General features: G+C 36.6%; 1 protein-coding gene across 1 annotated transcript in view; it reads right to left on the minus strand.

The window, feature by feature from the left end:
• The window catches only part of IQCM (IQ motif containing M), a 190660-nt gene that overhangs the window by 21529 nt on the left and 153922 nt on the right, over nucleotides 1-15209 (minus strand). The window contains 1 exon segment of the mRNA XM_059826739.1: nucleotides 3254-3412. Coding sequence (XP_059682722.1) covers nucleotides 3254-3412 — 159 coding nt within the window.

The following is a 15209-nucleotide window of genomic DNA, read 5'->3' on the forward strand; positions in this document are numbered from 1 at the left end:
TAAGCCCATTGCTGTACCATCAGTATCGATAATTTCAAGGTACATATATATATCTCCAGCAAGCACAATAACATTACATTTTTGTGGAATTGCTTCTTTGTTACAGTAAAACATTGAAAAAAAAGTCTTATTTTACGGCATAACACCCCCCCACTCCCCCCATGTCCTAGTTCCATAGAGGAGCTAGACTTTTGTAACAGATAAAGTAAAAATTTGTGTCCTTCCTTTAACTATCAATATTGTACCACAAGCCTAACAGAGAAAAGCTGACTCTATGTCATCGTTGATAGTGTTATACAGCTTAGTATTTATTTCAAATTGCTCACACAGCAAAATAAAGGTATTGCTCAATCACCCATGCCATTATTTAAATAAGGAAACCATGCCTTCTTTCACCTAAAAGCACTTCAGAAAAGTGAATTTGAAATACTGTCCCATTTTCAAATATCAAAACCGGGATATATGGAAAGTTGAAAAGCTTGCAAAACTTACCACTGTGACAAAATTCAATGTGAATTAAACCTTGATTTCCTGACTCTAATCAGTAAAGCAATCGGAATACAAGAGCTAGCAAATAAATTGAGTAGAAAGATGCATTTTCATATAGTCATTTTTTCAAGGGGAAATGAATATTATCTTCCATTTTCCAGTTTAAAAATACAGTGAAGATTACTCATCCTTAAAAGAGATGTTAGCACACTACTTACTGGTAATGTAGGAGCAATAATAGTTGACATAAGTGCAGAAGTGTTATGAAAACACGCCTTGTATATAAATGATATGAAAAAAACTATTGTATTTCAGAAAGTTTAAAAGCTGAATTTCTGCTTATTTAAAGCACATATAGAATTTTTATACTTAGATGACAAATTAATGGTATGCTGCGCCAGAATCCATAATTTACATATATGGTGTAAATATATGCCTATGGGAACTTCCACTTTTGAATTAAATACAATCACTTTTGAAGGATTATTTATCTTGGCTTAGATCTTTACCAAATATTAAAAGCCCTGCCTACAGATGAGTTGGTAAGTGGGTGTTCACTGCTTCACAGTTACCCACTGGAAGCTCAATGTATCTCAGAAGCCACAGAAACAGACACAGTAAGCAAAAACAGGGCTGTATGAATCTTGTAGTGTTTATCAGTATTAATGGTGGAACACACAATAAATTTCCAGGGCTATCCAGAGCTAACATGCTTATTGGAAGAGGAGTCTCTGAGCTCTGATAAGTCCTCCTTCAATAGACTAATCTCTTTTCAAGGCAACTGCTGCATCTCTCTTGTCAACCAGTTTAATAACTGCTGTAACTCAAGAAGATGCAATGCTCTGGTCACTGAGCAAAAAAGCTCAAAAGCCCTCCAGAGGTAGGTCTTACCATATACATCATAATCTCATTTGAAGATCTATTTTTGTCTCCTCCACTCTTCCTGCCCATATTATAATCAGAATCTGACAGACCAATATGCTATCAAAGATCTGAATAAGCATTTTAAATGAAAAGTCATTATCTAGAATATTGACTAGCATGAGGAGAGCACTTAAATACTTCAGGTCTTGGCCGACTTCAATAATCTCACAAAAATGGCACCCTGTCTACAAGTGCTGTATACCAGCCTTGCTGCATTAAACTCAATGAATTTATGACTATTTCCAGCAGACAGGGATCTGGCCAAAAGAAAGTATAATTCAGCATTTCACAGTACCAGTTCAAGCACAGTTAAAGACAGTGCTAATGGTACATCAAAAACAGGGAAAAGCTTTTGTATGTTTGCCTTAAAAGTACCTCTTATGTCTGCAGGTGAAAAAAAAAATCCTTTTACATTTCTTTTACAATCAGAGGCTTACAGCTGTTAGAGTTAGCTGTTATTACTTATGAAAATACAGTAATGAAAAATTAGTTTAAAAAGAGATCCTGCGACTTAAAGTTCGAGTGAGAGAGTTATTTTTTGAATAATGATTTCTTCAGCACAGCAGCTGTCATGAGGACACTTGTGAAAAGTGACAGGAGAAGGAGACTGTCTTGTTAACGCATCAATGATGAGCACAACTGTCTTAATTTCAATCCAGTGCTCTTTTCATCCAAATGCAGCACAAGAACATTGAATTTTGTCTGGACAAGGCATGGCTCCCACTCTCCTCTGCCACTTATGCCTTCTTTCCACCAATCTTCTGATTTATATACACATTTGAAAAATAATCTATGCTTGCAAAGATGGACATTTGTCTTTCAGTGTCCTTAAATTCCACATTTTTGTGCAACCTACAGAGTGCTATCTTTGGGCCAACATTCTAGAAATAGGTTTAGAGCCTAAATGAACTGCAGGAAATTCCCATGAAAGTGTGGGAGTAACCGACAAGATTTTGGCCTTGAGTTTCTAACATACAGCTTGGCTGCTATTACCTGGCAAAGTAAAGGGAAAGGGTATAAGAAATGCAAATCATGGACCATTTTCCATACAGACTTTAGTCTGACGTTTTCTCTGACTCCAAGCTTGTTACAAGAAAAACTCTTCTTATTCTGACATTAAAGAACCAAAAACCCAGCCTGCTACACACTTCATGGTTTTGTGGAGGTTTTTGATTGATTTTTTTTCCTTTTATTTTCACCTCTCTCCTGTTCGCACAATCCCTGACTGCAGTCATTGTCCCTTTCCCAGTGGAATCATGCCCTGAGACACGCTAAGTGTATCAGCTTAGACTTCGCAGTAGCACTGTACCCTCAATGCTAGCATAACCCAGAGAAGCATCCTTCTCTCCTCTCTCCTTTTCACCTCCTCTTTTCAGCACACACACTGTGGATTCTTTCTGCACATCCAGATTCATTTGCATGTAAATGTGGAGTTCCTCTGCCTACCATTCTGAAGCAAAAGTGGCAGAAAAACAGCTCTGCCCCTGAATTTGAACCTTCAAAGAGATGACAACTGAACGCGCCCTTCTTAATATTAATACACGTAGAAAAAACGTTACAGGTTAAGTGTGAGGCTCAGTTGCTGAGTTAGTAGGTTTTGTGTTGGAAACTGCTGAAAACTAAGGATCTTATCTCATCCTACGGAAATCCAATAGGTAAGCTAACTCAATTTTTGCAAAGTATACATCAGTTCTTCAGCGGCAGGGGGGGGTTGTGGTAGTAAATTTGTTTGTGGAGATGTATATACCACATATACAGGTTCTAACAGATGATGTGGAAGGTGCAACACCTTCATGCCCTTCATTACATTCATATCGTTTTGAGGAGTTGAAATTTTTACCTAATTTCTTGGATCCATCTTTTCCATCCATGAGAGGGTGCACCCATGGTAGCAGCACTGTAATTAGGTTCTTCACTTTTGCACCAAGAGGAGGAAATAACGTGAAAGCCATTTCAATTGCTTGATGCTGTTTGATGCTTCATACAGCAGCAGTGGAAGCTGAAGAAAAGAAAAAAATGCATAATGACCAACACCTTTTCTCTGATATATATATATAAATGCAATTGACATTCACAGTAATAACCTGTACAGATAGATTTTCTTTTATTACTTAGCTGAAACACATCAGGAGGGAACTGTGAACTTGTGCAAGTTAAAAGGTTGAGATATATGTAGGCTTATAAGCTGCGCATCTGCTGGATGTGATTAAAAAACAGGACAAAGGTGCCCAGTTTGCAAAGATTTAATTGATTACTGTTCTAATACTTCAGCTAGTTCAATAGGCAGATGTGTTCTGTAATGACACTCACTAAATAATACGGTTCAATCTTTTCTGAGTGGAGTCCAGTGATAAGCATGACTAAAATTTTCAAAGGTGTTCAAAACTTAATGGGAGATGAATGTGTAACTATTCTTCAGCCCCTTTGAAAATCTCAAGCTTGAGACTTACTGTTTATCGACCACAAACTGTGATCAGCACACCTGAAGTTAGACCATTAAATTACAGGGTTAAATGAAATATTTGTTAACAGTACCCTATTAAAAAAAAGAAAGAGCTAAAATTTCAAGTAAGAAATTATTCTTACCACACTTTATACGCTGATCTTCAGCAGCAGCTGATCACAACTTATTTTAAAAAATGGAACTACTCCAACATGAAAAAGGAATCCGATCCTGTAAGTGTACCTCACGCGTACTTCTGCTGCACTCGGGAAGCAGGAGTCCTCATGAGACCAAGGAGCTTTGGCACTCACATCTGGAGGGCTCACTTCCTTGAAAATTATAGCCTTGTTCCTGAGCAAAGGAACAATTAAAGTAATGTAAATTTCTGGGTATCTCCTTTTTGTAGCAACAGTTAGAATAACCTCTCTAGAAGCATGTTGGGGGTGAGGGGGGGGGCATTTTTCCCTTGTGATTAACATCCAAAAGCAATCCATGTCCAGGGTGCCGATACTGAGGCTCAGGGTAAGAACATCTGTTGCTTCCTTTAGAAAAGGGAAATGAGCCAAATGCCTTATAGCACTGCATTGCCAGCAGTCTTGGTCTTTAACCGTTTGGGCTATATCAGAATCTATGCCTGGAGGCGAAGGGATCTGTATTACACAAGGAATACATTTCAAGGCCAATTCAGCACTGAATTTCCAATGTTTTGTTGTTACAGTTCAATAAAATCACTTTGTATTACATTCATTTGTTTCTGTATAAAATGAAGTGAATGTCACACTTTTTTGTCATACCATTTTTATTTAACGGGTTTTTTTCTAAACCCATTAGTTAAAAAAGTTATAACAAGGCAAATCATTTATCAAAATGAAAAATGTTGTACTCCTTGAGCAAGGAAAGGGGAGTCTAAATAGAATGTCCCTGCTCTTAAATTAATGGAACCATCTTACATTTAATATTTTCTCTCAAGTAGTTATGTAAGTACTCCAAGATCATTAATGAAGAAGTACAGAATTGCAATTTACAGCCAAAGGGCAAAACTGCTAAAAAAGCATTTCAGAATCATGTCATCGAATGATACAGTCTAGGAAAATAAATATAAGAATCATTGATCTCCAATATCATAATTAAATGTACACAACACATGACAAGGATAAAGGACAACAAAGTTCATTAAAACTTGACTTGGAACCTAAGATGCAGGACTAATCAAGCAGACGTACTAGGGAAGGCTTAGGTTTATAAACAAGAAGCACTTTCATTTTAATAAAAAGAATTTTAAAATTAGATTTTTTTTTTTTGGTCACTATTCCAATTTTAATATCTATTAACCATTACCCTTATTTATTTATAAAGACAATTCATTTGTGTGCAACATCCCCAAATGTACCATTGGACAGTTCATATGCTGGTATTGTGATATGTTACATTTCTGTCCCCTAGAATCACTGCAGCAGTTCAGTCGTCCTTTGTAAGTCCAGCTGTCAGTTACCATCCAGACACCAATACACACATTCCTAGCCTTCTTTCTAAAAAATCTGGTCAAACAGATTTGCCCAGGCTTTCTTAAGTAATGCAACAACTGATCTTTTATTGTAGAATATGTTTATGGCAACAAAAGAAAATTCACAGAAATCAGATGGAATTCATCCCAGCGAGCTAATGGAACTTGCAGAAATAGTGTTGGAGCCACTGGCTCATATTCTTCAGAACTAATGGAGAATAGCCAAGGTCCCAGAGCTGGGAAATGACAAACCATATTACCTATTTTGAAGAAAAAAAATAAAAAACAGCCAACCTACCAGAGGAATTACAGAACAGAGAATTCAAATTCGAATTGCCAAGTTAGCTAGCAAAGCAGTCAGTTTGCAACCTGCTACAAAGGCATGCTGAAAGGTGGGTGATAAACAATAGAAATAGGAATTGGCAAAGACAAAGCATGTCTATGATATAAACACTATTCAACATGGGCCTCCTGCTCAGTGCTATTGCTATCACTCAGCCCCTTAGTACAATCGGGCTGCCTTAAGACACTTCCACATGTGCCAGCAAGTACAATAGTCACCGTTTATCAGACTTTGGGAGGAACAGTCTGCCGGTCTAATTCCTCATTGCTTCCAAGCGCTTGGGCAGAATTATTTTGGTAATGTACCTTTATACCATTCAAACATTTTCCAACATTAGACCACCTTGCATTTGTCAAATACTATGCTTTAAATTGCATGCTGAGTACGCTAAAAAGACTTACGACATATAACAGAAGATGGAACACAGATCTAGCACACTCATATTGGAATATTCCTATATAGGGATTAGGTCTACAATCTCATCAGTCACGAAAACAGTTTAAGACCCAATTGCCAGGGTTTGATTTGCAGTGTTTTAGGAAGGTCATTTCCCTGCCAGTTACAAGAAGCTTCTCATGTTGAAAATCAAACGATAAAAATAGATTCCTCTTTGTTCCCACAGGACATGGGAACTAGAAGCCAGCAAACACAGAAACACTTAGAACAGCCAGGTTTATCAGGAAACACAAAAAATTTGATTCCCTGTTTAATTTAGCCCTAAAGTACTTGGATAAATAATGAGTTCACCTCTTTCAGAAAATAAATCATTTTCTCCATTTTAACAAACATATATATATCTCTTTCAAAAACTCCAGCAGTTGAACTGTCTTCATTTTTAACGCTGCTTCTTTACACGAACATACGTGCCATTTCAGGAACCATCCGGCAAACCATTTTACTTTTGCTTCTTCATTACCGAAGAAAACATGCCTGTTTTCTGGCATGGCATAGCTTCCTGTATATGCCACAAGTAAATTCTGTATGTAGGCACTCAGTCTGGTCTAGGGACTCAGATCCTAACTCTTGCTGTGCCGATATCTGAGGTGGAATAAAACATATAGGGAGTACCTTTTGCAAACTGACGGAGGAAAAAAAATTCTTGTGCTTCGTAAAGCAAGTGAGACAGATAATCCCAGGCATAAGCAAGGTCACAAACCAGAAGGAACACAGATACCTTACTAAGCTATTAAGAAGTGCAAATTCAACTAGGCAGACTTATGCTGCTCCTAACTTAACATCTTTTACCCCGTTCCACAAGCAGTGAGTGAGTGTTCTCCTTGCAAGGACTAGAGCATTTGCTCTGTAATTCTATGAAATAGAAATGCTTTCTACTACTGGAATCAGGTCCATATCACCTGACTATAAAAGTCACAGCAACATGTTTTACTTATGTTATTTCTATTCACTGCTATCAGAAATTTTCTAGCTGTTATAATTCATTTTGAAGACTTCACTTCTGTTAGCTAGCCTGTATTCAATGAGAATATCTAAGTAGTACATAGGTATGCTTATCACTTATTTTAAAACGTTAAAAAGAAGTGTTATCATTATTTTGTAAGGGAAAATAATAGGCTAGAATGGTTAGAGCTGATTAGAATGACCAATAATACAATAAATGTAAGAAGGCATGCTTGGTTTGCTTACCATTAGTGCTGCATCTCTCTCGAAAACTATACAGTGATTTATTTGTAACAATGTATCCATTGTTTCCTGCTTTTTTTACTTTTATAATTATTCTTATCCTAGATTTTAATTTTTCTTAGAATATTATGCCTGAAATGCAAGGTATTGCCATTTTTCCCTAATACTTGTAGTTATTCTATGTGTTATCTGCTTCAGAGGTAAGAAAGAAAGAAATGTAAACAGGAATGTAAGACAGATCCAAGCTAATTAGAATAATATACAAGAAAAACAGATGCAGGTTAGGCTGGAGTCTCAAAAGTGCCATTTCTTAATGGTGTACCCTGGGATTTTATTTTGCTCCCCTCCATTTCTTTTCCTTCAGTTTTTCAAGTCAAAATGTAAAGAATCTGTGGAACCAAACAGAACCCTCAGTTAATTTTAAATTATTTTAAAATGTTCATCTATGGGACAAAAATAAGACCTTTAAAAGCTTTTGCTTCAAAGTGGAGTAGCATGGTACAACTGCCAGCTCTTCCTCGTCCGCTGGGCAAAAAAGCAGCAGCAGAAGTAACACTAAAATGACCGTGTATCCCACATACTGGTTGCATTCTGTAAGTATTTAGAAATACATTCACAGGATGAAGGACCCCAAAAAATAATTACCTGATAGTATTGGAACAGAAATCTAAGGAAATCCACAGAATTTGCCAAGTCCAGACCAGAGCTCCAGATATGCAGAGATATCAAGAACATAGTAAAAAAAAAGAAAAAGGGGAGGGGTAGATTTCACGCTAAAAATGTGGGGTTTTTTTCTTATGAAATTACCCTTTAAATCTTAAACCATGATTAAAGTTTGGATACAGTGTGAAATATCACACATAACTCTAAAATACATTTTCATATTCCATACAATGAGATAGTTGAAACAGATATACAATACTCCTCTAAATGGATTGTGCTTCTGAAGCTCTATTAGAATAAACTTTACATATATTTTCATCAACGTGGCAGACTTGTCTCATTATCCAGATTCATATTTGTTTTCCAGAGGATTTCAATTGTAAGTATTTGGTAGCCAACTCTGAAAAAAGAAAAAGCGCATTCATCACTTCCCTAATATAGATATATGACAGCCTGAGGTGCAATAAAGCTTGTATTGCCTCCAGTTTGGGAAGTCTCTATTAATAACAGGTGGCAGAGCTATAAGTTAGATATATGTATTTTCCCAAATGACTGTCAGCCAAAACTTTATAGAATATTACACATAAAAGAACTGTGTGCTGATATCATTACTAAGGTTGCATACTCAAGCATTAGGAATCTCTTTTGCATGTGCATTATGATAAGGTCCTTAATTTCATGATCCACATGAGTCCTGTCTCCTTCACTGCACCAGGCTGATGGTGTTCACCTTATGAGCAGCTATTTGGGTTTTTTTTTTTCTCCTATTTCAGTGTGTTATCCCAGGACTTGATTACCATACAGTACTCATGCTCTGAGCTGAAGATGAAATTAGTAATTTCCTCATCAGCTTCTTCATGGGACTCATCACGAGAGTATCAGATGTTCAGAGACGTTAACAAATTTACCTTTGCAACAACCTAAGGGAGGAATGGGTTTTATTATGGCCATTGTACTGCTTAGGAGCCAAGGCACAAAGGATCAGATTTTTCACAGTTAAATAGGTACCCAAAAATGCATGAAGGAGCCTAATAGTTTTCCCAGAAGTGCTAAAACACTCAATTTCCAGCACACAGGTGCTTTTGAAATTTCTTCTATGAGACTATGTCCATCAGTAGCCATGCAAATACATTTTAAAATTTGACCAAAACAGATTAAGGATGAGGGTATCCATGAATTGTGGGTTCCCACTCTCAGACATCTTGGATCTCATCTTCAGAATGTTTGGCATTCTACTAACATTTGATATGCTTTAAACACGAGCTTCAAGCTGCAGCAGAAATCTAAACATCACTTGCAGCTCTGAATGCTGCAGCATTTCTGCATATCAGTGACCGAGATCCCAAGTCAGGCATCCAACAATACTGAACACCTCTGCAAACACTTTCACATAAATGAACTATCAGCAAAACTCTGTGGAGCTGCTGTGGGCAATTTTCAAATACTCTAACAATGTAACCATTCTCTCCATGCAATTCTCATCATCATTTGCTACGTAGTTTCTAGCTTCTGCAAAAAATGGAGGAGTCTTGACTGCAATCTCTTTTGCCATAAACTCTGAATCTCTTGTACTGAATGCAGCGGAAATGTCTTACAAATATGTACATGGTTGTGCAACTGAAGACCATTACGCTATGTATATGCATAGAGGCTGATTTGCATATGCAGTGCAGCTGATGTGCAAACTATAGATCACTTGACTTTGCAACTCCAACAGGGTTCTTTTAATGCTTTGTGAAGTTGTTGGGGGTTTTTGATAACATTTAAGATATTAGAAAGAACAAACAGAAAAAAGTGCAAGACTGCCCTCCTGATTTAACGCACTGACACTCCAGAGTTTTCAACAGGCACCGAGCCTTTTGGTGCCCCACGTACATGCAGGTGACCATTATAATAATTTCCATGATAAGAAGGCAGAATTCATGGCCTTGCCTTTGTGTTAGATGTGCCCAAACCAAACTTCAGGTTTCCACAGTCCTCATAATAAAACTGCCATTTCAAGTCACTTCATTTCACCTATAAACATCAAAGAAATCCAGTTCTGTATCTAAACAGGTTGCCTTTTCTTAAGATAATCAAGGATTTTTTTTTTTTACTGCTTTTTTTTCTTTGACATATATGAGTTATCCTGAAATAAAGCTATATTTGTAGTAGTGATATAAAATCAACAGAACTAGCTCCTCACATGGAATCCAATCCAAAATCCAAGACCTGCAGCAATTTCTTCATTTATTTTTGTCTACTCTTGTATTAATGGCCTGCAATATTCCATCATATAAATTCTTACATTACACTACAGATGAGCTGGCTTTTTACAATTATATAAATGGTAATCACGAAGCATACTTCTACTAGCTGTTGTAATTATTACATTAAATCATCAAACAAAGATCTGTCATATAACAGGACAACAAAACTTGAAGGACATCAGAGGGCATTTTTTTTCCTGTAAGAGTATTTGCTCATCACATCCATTGCAGACATAGATGTACAGAAGAAATAATAAATGAAGAGTCATAATTGAAAGCAATAGAGATTCCTGAATGCTCTAATAAATTTCCAGTGTACTGGAAGGATACCTCAATTGTTGGCTAACAGAAACAGAGAGTAATCATAAGCATATCTTCACCAACACTGAAATATGTGTAAGGACAATAAAACTATATATATTCTTTTGTTCAACATCTTTGATGAAGAACTATCATTTAGAAATAATACATAATAGCTCTATAATGTATAATATATAATTATGTAAATAATTAGTATAATCTTGAGATGAGATGAGGGCTATTAGTGGCAGTGGATACTTTGAACCTTGCGCATTTAGTCAAAAAGACCAATGACATCCAATCAAACTTCTTTAAAATGAATTGCAACAAACAATGGCAGCACAGCTGCTATTAGAATTATAATTGAGTTTAGGAGGGAAACAGCAGCTGAATGCAATGCAGATAATTAAGGAGCAAGCTTTTGTTAACACTATCAGTAGGGTCATGATTCTGCAGATTGTGAACTTATTATGGCTGAACAAACTAGTCTATTTTTATAACAGAGGTATATTTCTGCTTTTTATACCAATAAAGCATATTCTGGCCACAAGATAGCTGATCACTTATTTATTTAAGCTATCCATTTAGAGAAATAATAAGCATTTACAAAATCTAAGATTACCATGGAAACCTTATTCTTAAGCGATGAGGATCATGGGAACAATTGGTTATACAATTGGATGGGTAAATAACAAGCCTCTGAGTACGACAAAGACTGTAGCTACAAAATTACATTAAGTAATTCATCTCTTTCAGGCTAATATACATTTTATGTTAACCCAGCATGGAAAAGGAAGCAATATACCTTCCATGGGTAAATGGTGAATATAAAACATTTAAAAAACATAACATTTATGGTATGCGGACAGAAACTGCATAAATGCACATTCTTGTGGTCCTAACACCTAACCCAGGTGTTAGGGCATTACAAAACCCAGGATTGGGAATTACAACAGTGATCTAAAATTTGTATTTCCCATTGTCCGTTGACTCTTGGAACAAAGGTTACCCATGTAGAAAAGACAAACAAACTAGAATCACCAAAGAATTCAAAGTCACTCCAAGCTTGCAGCTTGGCACCACACTCAGGCAATGGGAGGTGCTTGACCATTCATAACCACAAGTCAGGGTTCCAGAAATGGAAAAGAGGTCATTAAAATGCCAACAACAACATTACATGCTGTTAGCAATATTACTGTTATAATATCACATTGTTATAATAACCGATACTCTTTAAACAAACTGAAGAGTGTAGGTCTACCAAAGATGTTATAATCACCATTATACTAGTAACCCCTTTAACTCATGTAACGCAGACTCGGGATCTTTGCTTTAAGACAATCCTGCTGACAACATAGGTCATTTCACCAGCAAACCTAAATTTGTTAGGGACAAATGACTAATCCTGCTTTGGAATCTCATTGACCTCAATGTGTAAATAAAGCAAGCAGAATGTGTCTGACTGGCAGCAAGCCATTACCATGCTATGTGCAATAAAAACAGTAATATGTCAAAGTGATTTAAAAAATATGCTTTGATATTTCGACCCACTGAAAATTCTATTTTTGACCCTGCAACCTCCTAAAATAACAAAGAAGTTTTAAGAAATATTTTAACATTACTAAACATTTGCCCGTGGCAAAGTCATTTGCAAGTTTTCCATTCCTGGTTCTGAACCTTCGAAGGTCTTATTTCACCTGACTCTGGAAAGAGTAAGCAAAAGCTTGTCCTGATTTGAAACTATTTTTATCTCTGTTTCTTCAGGAAATTCGTTCCCAGCCTCAATATACAGAAGCTTAATTTGGTCGTTATTACAATGGAAGTCAAGTGTGCTTCAGTAAGACTCAAGAATAGTATCATTTCCGCCCAGCTCCTTCTAAGGGAATCTGGAAAAGAACAGGTATCAGCCAGGAATAAAAACATGCCCTTCTGCTCATATGCACAGCATGTTGTGATCTCTCCACTTGCAGATTAGCTCTTGTCGTATGTCAGCAGAAATCTGAAGCACCTTTCAATTTTTATAAAAAGTAGCCTTGATAATTTACTGAAACTTTCCTAATACTCTCTTCACGTTTGCAGTGGAAGGAGTGCAGGGATGTATACCTAGAAACTTAAGAGACAGAGCCAAATGGAGGTGAAACAAACTTGCAGGTTTTCAAAAGCATATTATAAGGGTGACGACTCAAGCCAACATCTGTCAAGAGTTATTACAGCAGAATCTGAATATAGCCCGACTTTCACTCTATTGACAAAGGAAATTTCAGGGGAAAATTTTACTAATATCGTCTATACCCTAACTGTAGATAGCAGATTTGGTATCCTGCACAATTAAAATCCCTGACTTCAAGCAGCCACCAGTATTTTCAAGATTACCATGGTTAATGACCACCTTCCAAAAATTATTCTAAAAATAAAAAGAAATTGGAGTCCTGGACTTCCCTGTTGTAGGTGAATTCTGGAATACTCTTTTGAAATGGATAGTTTTTCTAATTTATCTTTCAAAAAGTGCTGTATATTACAGCTGAAGATCAGCCTGAATGAAGAACTTAAAATTTTAGGAATTCCATACCTAGTAAACATAAGGAATTGTGAAAATAACTAATAGACTAACATTTATTTTCTGAACATTTCAGAGAAAGGGTGTGATTCAGATGTGAATGAGGCAATGGCATATAAAATGTGAAGCTACCATTTTTCTAAAGGCCATTAAAAAATATATATTTTTAGCACCTTTTTACTGGACTATCTGGAAGCATTTCCTGAAGATGATCAGATTTCATTAGGGTAACAGTACTGGGGACCTGTCCCTACAAAGCAAGGCCTGTTTTCCTAAACAGGCCTCTATAGTCATCATTTCACAGTTTTCTACTTCAAGGACTTGGAGCCTAACAGAAAATCAAGAATATCTCCTTTTAGCAAGAAATTTTTTCTACTAATTTAAAATTAAAGACTGTTGCTATGATTTTGTATGTTGCTACAATCACCACTGAAGACAGTGATGCAAAGCAACAAACAAGCTAGATTTTCACTGTTTTCCAACTTCATTAGATATTGCTCTAACGTAAGGCTGATATATTTGAATACTTTAACATACAAGGCTCTCAAAGAAATATGCCGCTCACCAACCAATTAAATCGGCTAGCTTTGAACATCTTTAATGTCCTTTTCCCTCCAGTTGAATATTTTTTTTACAGTTCTTCAATGATAACAACAATTTCAAACTCTTTGCACAAGTCTCACTGTTGGAGTGCTTACCAGAGGCAATAAACTGCTGAAACCAAACCCTCTTCAATCCTGTCACAACCTCCCAGTGTCTTCTCCATAGTACCATCATAGAACAGCAGAGCATTCAAACATAGATCTCCAAAACTCTCCCACCGAAATATCTGCTACTTTTATATGATAGCCTGATTCAAAGTGCAAATGTTTCCTGTTTACACTGAGTACAGTTATGGCAAAATTAACAGAAATTCAGCACTTCGATAAGGAAGTAATTTTCAAAAGAATAAACAGGAATGTTTTTTTCCTTATGCAAAAGAGAAAAATAATCAGTATTGCCAACTAAATAAGCTTGTAAAACTTAAGCTGCTATAGTAGATGCATGAACAGCAGCTAACGGACTTCTTGGTAGAGGCAAAAGTGTCTGGAAACAGAAGTAATGCATTGGCAGGCTCTGCCTAACAGCTCGCTGCCTACCTCAGCTGAGATCCCATCATCAAAGGATAGGTGAATATCACCTGTGTCATGAACAATTATTATTTTTTTTTAAATGTCTCTCTTCAATTAAGAATGCAGGTTTAGATCTCCCATTCTTGCAGGGACAAAAATCCATGGTAAGGGTCAACAGAAGACAATTTCAGCAGTGGAAAATTCTGGAGTTTTAATTTTCTTCCTGTTTTTTCCACTTTCTTTTTTGGAGAACTTTGAGGGGCCATGATTGAAAGGACTATCATAATGTGGATAATTTATATATGGAAGAAACCTACTTCCTTTTTGCACAACTGCAGCGGATGTCCTGATGCATGGCATTATCTAGTGGCATCCCAGCACTGGACGGTCAGGGCACAGGCAGCATTTCACTTGAATAGATATCAGTGAAAAAAGAATGTGGTCTTCAGGATTTTCATTACCATGATTTCTAATACTGCAGGAGGGATAAAAACCAAGCCTGATTTCCTTTGCTGTTGTGGAAATCAAAAATAGATTTACTGATAAGCAGAAAAGGTTTGCTGCAAAAGAACTGATGCAAGATTAAACATGGAAGCCTTCTTAATGCAATCTGACAGGATGATTTTTCAGCTGAAACCCAAGTTTCCTCCTCCTTTTCCTCCCGAATAGCAATTAGCACTCATTTTTGATCAAGAAGTCATATCTGCAATTTCCTTTTTATTGATGAGAGCTTTCTTTCCATCGTGATGTAATTGCTACTCCATAAAGAGGTTAAGAGCAAAGCCTGGAAGAAGAGCCTCCCTGACCATTGTGCCATACTGCCAGTGAACCCTCAATGGGTGCAGCGGTCTGTAAAGCACGTTCGGAGGAGAATGACTTCTGTGTGGAAGTCTTACAGTACACAATTCAAACCTACTAGAGTAGTGAGATATAGTACAGTACAATAGTATTTGTCACTTATATATCACTTTATTATTTTAAAAC

Source organism: Gavia stellata, chromosome 19 (genome assembly GCF_030936135.1).
Source record: "Gavia stellata isolate bGavSte3 chromosome 19, bGavSte3.hap2, whole genome shotgun sequence".
Taxonomy (NCBI): Eukaryota; Metazoa; Chordata; class Aves; order Gaviiformes; family Gaviidae; genus Gavia; species Gavia stellata.